Below are 11,965 nucleotides of genomic sequence, written 5' to 3'. Positions count from 1 at the left end.
TGGCGCTAAGCCCAGGGAAGACATGCACACACCTCAATTATGTTTAATTATCTGGGGTAGAGCCTCTGCTCCTGATAAGACAGACTTGAGCTAAAAGCTACCATAACAAACAAAGTATTTTACTGATTAAAAACAGGCCTGACTTTATCCCAAATTCATCTGAAATCACACAACACTGTAATTTATTAAGGCGGGTAATTAGGATTCTTCAGAATGTTTGTATGAAGTCATCACGAAATCCATGCACAAACTCACACTCAAACGACCATCATTTTCCTGACTGGACATTGGGTGGCTGCTTTGACGGACAAGAGGTTCGATGAATGAGAATTCAGGGATGACCATAACCATGGAAGACCCCACCCTCAATTTAGTCCAATAACCGTTGTGATTAGTGTATCTAAAACGATGAACGAAAATTATTTCTAAATCACCTTAACATACTAATATTTCGAATATGTTTCGAACAGGTCTATCGTAGTATAGAGCTTAGGTCTTGTGTTTTTGTAGCTAATTTTTGACACTCCGGAAACAACAGCGGAAGAGTAGAAAATGGCCGCATGGGACATCAAAACAAATGACTCGACGCATAGAAAATACGAATCATGCAGTGCTTTCCACAATGTTTTAACAAATCCGTAAAGACACACTGATTCAGATAGCTGTGGCAGTGTGGCAAGTTACTTAAATATGAGATTAAGTAAGTGCTGGAGACAAATGCTGGGAAATGGCGAGACTGTCTCTACGGAAACTTTCTGTGATTTGTCTGTGTATTTCAGCATTTCTTTTCCTTGTCATCACTTTCCAGGTAATATCCGAGCTCAGAAATCATTTATTGGTGCTTTTGAATTTTCAAATATCTCACTTAGGATACTTTCAGTGCTGCACTGTCGATTCTTTTTGTCTTTTAGGTACACTTCATGTAGCCTACTTTAAGGTCTCTTCCTTGGTCTGCCTGAATTCTCACTAACGCTTGGATCCTTCTCCTGCCTGGTATTTCTTTTCCCATGTCCTTCCTCCTTAGCCTTACTCACCAACATTCTTTAATTTATTTCCCAGATCTGTAGCCAGCAACTGTCCTGCATGCTACCTTACACGTACAAAACACTTCCTTACAAGAACAGATTGCAACCCCTCAATATTTCCATTGATTATATCATCTCTTGCTGTAGCCTATGCTAAGCATGGACCTACATCTACTTGTTAAGTAATTTACTTATAAGTCATTGTGAACAAATGTTGGCAGGGATTTCTTTGTTTCTTTACGCAAAGCATACCCTTTCTTAATTGTCCCGTAGGTAGTGGAGGAGTTGGGTCAGTTTGATGACACCCCAGTCAGATGGGAGGCTCAAGGCACTAGTGATCTGTTGACGGGCGACAGGATAGCCGGCAGCTCAGAGCGCCGTTACCCGGTGATCGTGTGGTGGTCCCCCCTCACCGGGGAGCAGGGGCGACTGGGAGAGTGCGGGAGTCACAGATGCTTCTTCACTGTCAATAGATCCTACCATGCCCACCCTTCCACAGAAGCTTTCCTGTTTTATGGTGAGTCAATGTCATGCATTTCGAAACGGAGCCTTTTTTACTGTCATCACCAGGTCAATTCAATTCAATTCAACTTTATTCGCCATGTATACAGATACTAGGAATTGTTTTTGGTTTTCTCCATGCAGGCTATAGTATCACAGATAGAACAACAAGACAACACAGAACAACAATACACAACACAGAACAACAATACTCAGGGATGACCAGGTATTACAGCAAATGAAGCTATGCAAGGATTTCAGAACTTAAACCCCAGTGTCCAACAATAGTGTTGTCATGGCAGTTGACAACTGTAGTTCTGAGAACTTCATAAAGTTAAGGAAAAGACAAACATTATAAAACGACTTTTTTTCTGACTGATTAATTAATGTTTTGGAAAACAGCCCTAGCTCTTAAACTCTAGTCTAGTGGGAGTTCAAGCACAATCATCCCACTGAGAGCCTAGTTAGAGTTCTGGGCCACTGGGCTGCCAACGCTTGTGTTTTTCCAGCATATTCTTGCCTCCTCATGCTAAATATACATCAATCCTGATTAAATAGGAATAAATAAACTATATAATACTAAGTAATACTATTGTTTTCCCATTGTATTAGGGCTGCATTGAAGCATTTAGATAATGTGTTGCAATTGCCAATGTGACATCCAAGGCACTCTCCAGCTCTTATGTTTCCATAGAAACCCCATATCCCATAGCAACGTAAGGGGAAAATAAAGCCAGACACGCAACCTATCAACACATGAATGTGTGCTGTGAAGAAAGGCTTGTTGCTGTGTACATTATTCTGTTATGATTTATAATAAATTGTTCATCGGGTAAAAGTATATTAGACTACCAGTTGCCTGTACTCAAAAACTGTAATTCCAACAGCTCAGTACATGTTCTGCCGTGATTCATAAATGTAACAATAGCTGTTGAGTTGACTGCTTTGAGCATGTCTGTCAACACAATCTTTATGACATTATCAAATCAAATCAAACTTTATTTGTACGGCGCATTTCATACCAGGAGGTAACACAATGCGTCTCACAGAAGGGAACAAATGGGGGTGGGGTAGTAATTAGGGAGAAAGGTACAATGCAATATTTTTACCAGCAGATGCTATATGAAAGGATCCATGCACAGAAGAGGTACTGTATGGAGTTTTGGAGTATGGAGATGCTATGTCATTGGTGCACTGTATTTGATGTTGCAAGGTAGTCACCCTGATTCAAAAACTCTAGATGCGGCGTTCGTATTATTGACAGGAAGTCAATTAGCCTTTGCAGTAATGCTTAGTTTGAATTTACTATTTAAAATGAGCAACAGACAAGTCCCTGAATGATTGAAATAAGACAGTGGAGAGGAGAAATGGACACACTTCTTTTGTTGTCTCTCGTCTGTGAATGATTGAAATAAGACAGTGGAGAGGAGAAATGGACACACTTCTTTTGTTGTCTCTCGTCTGTGAATGATTGAAATAAGACAGTGGAGAGGAGAAATGGACACACTTCTTTTGTCATCTCTCGTCTCACCTCTTTGCTTCACTGCTGCCTCCACAGTGTGTTCTTAGTCTCAAAAATACCAATGGCGCATGATTGGACACAGCTGGTTTAACACCTACATTGTACTGTGCTCCTAATTACCGACACAAAGAGATGGGAGGTTTTGTCAAATTGTCTCCCCCAAGCAGTGGCTGCGAAACACTCCTATCAGGAGCTTTTATTAGCGTTTCAAAAATAGCCGACTCTGTGCTACCTTCACTGTAGCAGCTCGGCCGATCTCGCTTAGCAACCGCTATCAAGGCCTGTCGGCATTCAGTTGTTGACCTGACACGACAGAAACTTTGCTGAACATAAAGGCATGCAGATCTGAAGAGCCATTTTCACATCTTGAAGGTTAGGGTCTATTAGTCTGAGTCCGCCTGCTAATTGGTCTCAGCTCAGTCTTTGCTGTGATTATAGTCTGGAAACTCGCAAGATGGATCGGGGGTCATTCTGAGTCACCAGACGCCAGACATCAGACATCATCAGAAGTGAAGCATTTGTTTGAAAATGTAGTTACGCTACCAGGATTAGCAAAACATTGAAGAATTGAAGCCAGAGCAAGAAAAATGTGGATATGTATTTATTTAGGGGCAAAGATGTTGTTTATTTACCACCAACAGGGTTTGGGGAAAGGCTTATATATTAGCTTGCACCATTAATGGTAAAGTAGGAAGTATAGCAATCCCATAGTGTTCAATGCCAATTGGTTAACGGTTGGTCCAATGGTTTCAAAATGAATCTTCAATGGAGCGTGCCCAGACCATATCTATTCATGAAGTGAATTTGGGTCTGTTTATACCAGTCTAAGGTTCCATAGTTTCTCTTGAATAGGGTTTTAAACTGTGCCGTGGCATGTGTTCTCGTCAGGTAACCATGTATTGTTTTCATTTCCTTTCATTTTCATTTCAATCAGGCACTGACTTGCATGTGGAGAGCCTGCCTCTGCCCCGACACGAGCGCCACCAGTGGGCGCTGTTCCACGAGGAGTCGCCCAAGAACAACTACAAGCTGTTCCACGAACCTGTCGTCACCCTCTTCAACCACACGGCCACCTTCAGCCGCCACTCTCACCTGCCCCTCGTCACTCAGTACCTGGAGAGCCTGGACGCCCTTACCTCCCACGCCCACCTGGTGCCCCTGGCCCAGAAGAACCGCCTGAGGGCCTCGGGCCTGGCGCCGGTCGTGTACGTGCAGTCCGACTGCGACCCCCCCTCGGACAGAGACGTCTACGTGGCCAAGCTCATGCGCCACATCCCGGTGGACTCGTATGGCCAGTGCCTGCATAACCGCGACCTGCCCGCCCACCTGCGAGACTCCACTGCCATGGACGACCAGGGCTTCTACCACGTCTTGTCTCGCTACAAGTTCATCCTGGCCTTTGAGAACGCCGTATGCGACGACTACATCACAGAGAAGCTCTGGAGGCCGCTGAAGCTGGGCGTGGTCCCCGTCTACTACGGCGCCCCCAACGTGCCACACTGGCTCCCCAGCAACCGAAGCGCTGTGGTGGTCGACCCCGCCGCGCCGCCAGAAAGACTGGCTGAATATTTGCGGCGGCTGGATGAGAACGATGAGGAGTATTTGACGTACCTGCAGTGGAAGTACAAGCGGGAGGTGACCAATGAGGTGCTGGTCTCGGAGATGGAGCATCGTCCGTGGGGAGTGCAGGACCTGACCCAGAGCAACTATATAGATGTGTTTGAGTGCATGGTGTGCAACAGGGTCTGGGAGAACATCAACAGGCGGAAACAGGTACGTGTGTGTGTGTGTGTGTGTGTGTGTGTGTGTGTGTGTGTGTTCGACTGATTGAAGAACTTGATGTTAAGAATAAATGTCCATATTTGGTTCTGATTGTGATTGGGTCACTATTCATAACGTTCCCCTTTGCATTAGAAGACTGAAGAACAGTAATGTAGTGAAGCAGTTTGGCGTTTTTGTCATTTTGCAAGCGGCCATGATTGTATATCTTACTGCTGCATTTTTTTCTTCCTCTGGTGTTCAGGGTCTTAAATCTAAAACCTGGCAAGCGCAAGCGGACCACCTGAGATGCCCTCGGCCACGGCTCTTCGACTTTGACGTGGGTCCAGTGGAGGGGCCGTCTTTGAGAAATATATGGAGGCCGAGTTATGACCAGTCCATTAAAGAGGCACAAGCTTTGAGGCGGTTAGTTGTGAAGAACAAAAATTTTACAATGGCACAATTTTGGAAAGAGGTGTTTCGCTTCTAGTTACATGTAGAATGGAGTTTGGAGATGGCTTAACTTGTAATGTTTACCCTGTGGATTGTGCACCTTTTGTTCATTACATTAATGGGATGGTTGCAAGACATATCATTTTTTATAATATGCATATATTGTAATTACAGATTTAATTAAAAACTCTATTACCAACACATTGCACATTGTTTTCACTAAGCACAAATGTACCTCACATAAATGTTCACAATTGTTATAATATCAGACAGCTGTGTTTTAACAGAATTGAGCTTCAAAATACATTGAAATACATGTAGACCTATGTTTCGTATTGTGTGCCTTGTCACATCAGAACAATATTTGTATGTAACTTTTATAGAAACATATTTTGCTACACAGTTGGAAATAAAAACATTTTTGTCAACACTTTGTAACAAAACAGTTTGTGTTTAATATATCTTCAGTGATGTGTGGTGTCATGGTTTCTGGATACCCCACCAAAGTGCATACACTCCAGTACAATGAGGTGGAAAATGAACCCAGGCTAACGCCTGAGGATTTTGTCATAGAGGACACTTAATAACTTGCAATATGAACTTCATACACAACCTAAAAAATTAGAGATTTAAACCTGCAGATAGGCAACAACTGTACTTTTAGATCTGGAGGCAAAGGAGACATGCCAGAGGTAGTCCTTGTAGTGAATTATATATCCACTGGGGGGAGCTGTTGTGCTCAAAATCTAACAGACATGCAAGCAGAGAAAGCTGTTCAGAATGGAATCCTGTCTCAGTTTACATCACAGTTCAGTCAGTTTATTTGTGAGCATGTTGCCCTAAAGCTCTTGTCTTAAGTCTTATTCCCCTGATAGAGTATTTTTCTTCATTGATGAAAGCTTTGTTGAATTTTTGTCGTTGGCTATCATATCACACATGTACAATGTATGTAAAAGTAAAACCTTGCACGCAAAAAATCCATCCTGTAAAGCTTCCACAATCAGTTCACTGTTAGTGTGCAAAAGTGCCGCCCAAAACACAGAGGTTGGCAGCATGTTTGTGAGCGCTTGTGTTGAGTGGAGTCTGCTTTGACAGCCTCACAAACTTACTAAGGAGCTCTTAATGAAAAAAGCTTGTATTCCCCTCAGTGCCAGGGTTTTTTTCTCCTCCCAAGTGAAATCTAACTCCTGGCCTAAATCCCTCCGTGATGCTGTGTCAGGGACTCAATATGAACAGTTAATACTCTAAATCCCACAAATCTCATTGTGTCAAAGTTCTGACCGCAAGAGTCCAAAACTCCTCCTCCCCTCCACCAAAACAAACATCTGGTCATTAGTCGTGGCGCTGGAAGTCAGGGCTTGGAGAAAGGGCGAGGTTTTTTTTTTTTTTTAAATCGTTCTCAAATGAGGCACAGATTGCAGATTATAGTCACAGTGGAAGATTATGATCGTACGACAAAGGATAATATACAACAGAATGATCTAGTCTCAGAGGACATTGTCGACGTGGTGGTCACTTCCAGGGTCTCTGCTGTCATTAGGACTTACCAAACCCCTAGAATGGAGGAGGGGCTGCAGCTCCCTGTAGCAGGAGCGTGACGAGGCATATGCACACAGCTCCAGTCCTCTCCTCTCCTCTCCTCTCGCTCTCAGAGAAGGGGGAAGGAGAGGCTGATGGCGTCAGGCACACAGCTCCAGTCCTCTCCTCTCGCTCTCAGAGACGGGGAGGACAGACAGATGGCGTCAGGCACACGGCACACCCGTCTCTCCCGCTCCAGGTTCGGGCTGACTGCATCACTCACTTTTGAGGGCAGAAACCTCTGAAATCTATGGCTGTTGCCCATCCGGTCCTGATCCGGCCCTGATCCGGCCCTGATCCAGCCCTGACTGAGCAGCTGGCGTGCCCCTCCTCAGGCTGGCTGCAGGAGAGTTATTTTCACCAGTGGGAAAGTGGGAAATAAAATATGAAGCTATTACAGTTTGTCACAGTGCCCCGAGCCTCTCATGCACACTGCAGCTCTCATCTAATAAACCAGAGCTGCAGAGGAGCTGACGTGATATAATATGACAGAGCCTAATAGTTCTTTTCCAGTGGTACCTAGAGTCAAATGTTCTCTTTTATTTGAGTGCAAACATCATTTGCATAACTTTGGAATTCAATAATTAATGAATTTAGAACACGTTTGTGTTTATCTGCAACAGTCATGGTTTTGTGTTACTCCCCACAAACACCCAGCATGTCCACCTCTGATGTCAAACTTCTTCTCTGGAAGGGTACACACAGACGGACTAGTGTGAAGGTAGAAACGGCTGCAGGTCAAATGGGGTTCCACCTGTGACCGCGACGCCACCACATTTATAGTTCATGCTGAGCTGTGGCACATCCCACCGCGGGGCCAGATGGTGGAGCATCAACAGCAGCAGGACAGCGAGTGTGATTAAAGAACGCTCTTGACGTTATACGCCCTGTGATGACCGATTTGGAGAGCAGTTGGCACGGTGTTCACCAATCTAGCCATTGTGGCGTGGTGTTATATCCTCTCCAGGAGATAAGTTAGGGACAAGCCTATGTGGCACTGGCGGACCCAGATCATTGATTTATTCTGATCTTAGGTAATCGTCACCCTGGAAACCTAGCATCATCTCCTCGGCATCTGAGTCACCGTGTAATAATAAGGCACTCACGAAGTGCCCGTGCGCTACTTTGGAACACGTTTAGTTCTGGAACAGCTGTTGAGGTGCTTTGAGCTTTTGTGTAATTGTAGAACCCTAGGGGAGAACGCTCTGATTCATCTGTTCCGTTTCAGACTGTATGCCTTTGAGTTGGGTCATCTAAATAACCCACAGGACTCCCTCTAAGTAAGGTGTCATTGGCACGTGCATCGGGTTGGAAAACAAGAAGCCTGTCATAGACTGTGATCGACTTTTTCAGAATTTTCAGTAAAGATTATATTTTCTGTACACTAGATACTGTTTACGTGCTTTCACTTCATATTTGTCCTTAATCATATGGCGATTTAAAGAATGTCTACAAACGCCGGGAGGTCCAAACCTCGATATGGATATGGTCTATACATCTTCGGCCACCACCACACAGCAACAGCTGTCAGAGATAGCCACAGAGACATTGAAGGACCCTGTTCTGAGTGAAGGGATGTGGAAATGGTGGAGGGAGGGATGTAAGAAGGGCTCAGGTAACCAACATTATCACATTCAGTCCCAGCTCTCTGTGGTGGTAGCGTGGCTAACACACGTGGACAGATAATGGAGAATGGCCTGAAGGAGAAAAGCAGTCAGCGGTGATGAGAACAGAGCAAAGGCTCAAAGGCTCAAAGTGACCAAGGACACGAGTGACAGTGTGACAATGTGACAGAGGTTTTGGGTTTTGTGCTTGACATGACTGTAAAGAATTGCATCTAAGTGGTGATAGTGGTTCGGGAGGTGGAGGAGTAATTTAGCAGTCGCAAGGTTGCTAGTTCGACCTCGGCTCCTCCTCATCAAGTGTCCAAGTGTCCTTGGGCAAGACACTGAACCCCCAACCGCAAAGGCACAAAGTGATGAAGGACACAAGAGTGACAGAGGTTGTGTGCGATTGCAGACGTGAGTGTAAAGAACGCATCTAAGGGCCGACAGTGGTTCAGGAGATAGAAGGTTGCTAGTTTGATCTCGAACTCCTCCTCACTAAGTGTCGAAGTGTCCTTGAGCAAGACACTGAAGCCCCCAAACACTCCCGATGTGTAGGTTGGCAACTTAGATAGTAGTAGCCTCCGCCATCGGTGTATGAATGGGTAGATGTCTGAGGCATTCATCTGTTAAGCGCTTTATGCCAAGTGCTCTATGAGTAGAAAAGCGCTATATAAATGCAGTCCAATTACCATTTACCATTTACAAGAGTGACAATGGGACAGAGGTGTTTGTGTGATGCAGACATGACTGTTAAGAAGGCATCTAAGGTGGTTCAGCCCCCCCCCCCCCCCCAGCAGCTTAGTTTGACGATGACCGTGCTGAGTAGTCCTTTACGGTGCCAGTGCGGTTAGTACGTTTATTTTATTTTATTCATTTATCTCTTGAAAAACGGTGTGTTTTTTTTACAAGTGTTTGTAACCCCCCCCCCCCCCCCCCTTTTCTTTCCTACTGTGAGGCGCATTGTGTTACTTCCTTGTATGAAATGCGCCGTACAAATAAAGTTTGATTTGATTTGATTTGATTCAACTACACAGGTCAGAGCAGGCCAGAAAGCCTGTGCATAATATACCTGCCAATGTTTCGAAAGGCACAGTTTACATTACTTGTTTTTTTATCTGCTTGTTGATGTTGTTGTCTTCGTATGATAAGCTGTCTGCTGTATGTTGTCTTCATTAAGGGGCGAAGATGCAGTGATAACAGACCTCTTCTGTATATACTGATATCCTCTGACCTCTTCTGTTCAATGCTGCCGTTGGACCAAAGTCCAACATTGAAACATCCAACACTAACACAGACTACCATAGTTCTGCAGATGACACACAGATATATCTGGCTCTCTCACCAGATGACTGCAGCCCAACAGACTCACTGTGTCAATGTTTAGAGCAAATAAAAAACTAGTTGAGCCAGAAGAACATAAGAGATCATTGTGTTTGGCAAGTGAGAGTGGAAAATTAGTATTAGTAAACATCTTGATTCTTGGGCTCTAAGAAAACAAAGACCAAGTCTGAAATCTTGGTGTTAAGATCTGACCTTCACCAGTCATATCAGCTAGTAGAGCCTAGAGTCCAAACTAAACATGGTGAAGCAGCATTTAGCTGTTGTGCTTCTTGCAAACTGGAACAAAACGCCAGAAGGTCTTAGAAGTTGATGTGGCTGATTTGTAGCTTTTTGATGAAGTAAAAACTCTGGATAAAACTCTTTGTTCTTGGAGTTCAGAAGTCAGGCAGTGTGAAGCAAAAAAAGGTTTATTTTGCCAGTGCAATACCAACATCACAAATTAAGACTGACCATGTCATTCTGGAAGTAGACCTCTAGTCATTTCCGAGGAGGAAGTGATGTCTCTAGCTTACCGCGAAGCTGTATTGGCAGACCTATTTTTGGGCGCTATTCTCGGCTAAGCTCTAATTCGGGGTTTTCTCCGAAAACCGCTCTATCGGGCTCCATTTGGATTCTATTAAGGGTTCTATTCCGGCTTTTGCCCTGTGGTTCTCCGTTCGGTATTCTGAAAGAGATAATCACACAGTCGGGGCTTTTACTGTTTTTCACTCTTAAGTATTTTGTCTTTATTTTTCCTTTGGTTGTTCATTTTGCTTTTATTTATGTAAAGATCATTGAGATGTCTCTGTGTATGAAATGTGCTGTGTAAATACATTTGCTTTGCCCTGCCTTGCCTTGTTTATACTTTCTGCATACAGATGTCATGAAATGGCGACGTTCTTGTGCTGTTGTCTTTGGAACTTATAGGTTTCTTTATGAAGTAAATGTGGATGATCAAACTATCTGTGCTGTACTGTTAAACGATCATTAGTAATCAAGTAATTAAACACCTGGTCACCAATGACCAATGAGATATGTGCAGCACATCACCAGGCACCCGCTGACCCAGATACAAGGACCGAAAGAGCACTAATGAGTTTGGATGAGGTCTGTCAAGGATCGTTGATGATTGGCCTAGTATGGCTAGAAAGCTCTTCTTCCGGGAGTTTGTACAAGTTGATGATGGCTTCACGTCAAGGCTTTACGTCAAGTTGAAATGGCCGGATCATGTACTGCACGCCAGTAAGCTCCAGTATATCCACACGAGGTTGGAATACTAATATCCGTCTTCTCTGCACTTGGCAAAGCTCTTCTCCGTCTTTCAGCCACTTTCAAGAGCGCAAATGCATGTTCTTTAGTTTGTTTTGTTAGGGCATAGGCCTACTAGAACATTGGTAATATGTATACCCATCTTAATTGATATTGGTGAGTTTATTTTTAATTTAAAATTCTTTTTTAGGCTTGATAGCGTAATTTTTTAGGAGATTAGATATTAAATATTTAGGACACATATATTGAGATTTTGTAACTTAATTTGTGCATGTATCAAAGTAGGCCTATATTGCCGACTTGCAGACAATATGGCGTTTCTCCTCGTAGTGGCGCTCGACTTAAAACACCCCTCAGATGGGTATACCTGAAAAGCGTGCAAGCCAAGGGCACAGTACGTGTAAATAGTGTTTACATTTTACAGAAGAAACGCACGGATTTTGTTATTGCTCCACCCAGATCGCTGAAGTGCAACTCACATAATTAAGTCGCGGGTGGAGTACAGGTAGTCTGGGAAGACCGGTAGTCTGCCCCATAGACATATATACATGTACATTTTATATATGTATATACATTTTATATATATACATTTTGTACATGTATATATGTCTATGGTCTGCCCTACTCAACCATTCAAGCCCACGTGCTTTGTTATCGCGCCTCCAGTAACGCCCATTTGAGATATGCATATTCTCACCTATAGCGCTCGGACCCACAATGCCTAATTTCAGAATGAAGGCGAGCTCATGAAACAGGTGTGATTTATTAAAAATACAAGACAACGGGGTCACACCCTCATTCATTTAGGCTGTCTGGAAACATGGAGCGTAGACTTTCGTATTAACCTTGTGAAAGTCATAACAATCAATGGAAAACATAAACAAAGGGGAAAACTATTACGAATCACCTCAAATGAGTTTAGTTGCTATGTA

General features: G+C 43.7%; 1 protein-coding gene across 1 annotated transcript; it reads left to right on the top strand.

Annotated features, from left to right (window-relative positions):
• The first annotated feature begins 348 nt into the window (after positions 1-348).
• fut10 (fucosyltransferase 10) lies at positions 349-5,689 on the top strand. Its single transcript, XM_012821181.3, has 4 exons — positions 349-808; positions 1,299-1,542; positions 3,983-4,821; positions 5,072-5,689. Exons 1-4 carry the CDS (start codon positions 728-730, stop codon positions 5,294-5,296), a joined length of 1,389 nt encoding a protein of 462 aa, XP_012676635.2. The 5' UTR covers positions 349-727; the 3' UTR covers positions 5,297-5,689.
• The last annotated feature ends 6,276 nt before the right edge of the window (positions 5,690-11,965 follow it).

This window comes from Clupea harengus, chromosome 12, assembly GCF_900700415.2.
Source record: "Clupea harengus chromosome 12, Ch_v2.0.2, whole genome shotgun sequence".
In the NCBI taxonomy this organism is placed as follows: Eukaryota; Metazoa; Chordata; class Actinopteri; order Clupeiformes; family Clupeidae; genus Clupea; species Clupea harengus.
The sequence above is the reverse complement of the archived record's forward strand: the minus strand, read 5'-3'. Positions and strand labels throughout refer to the sequence as shown.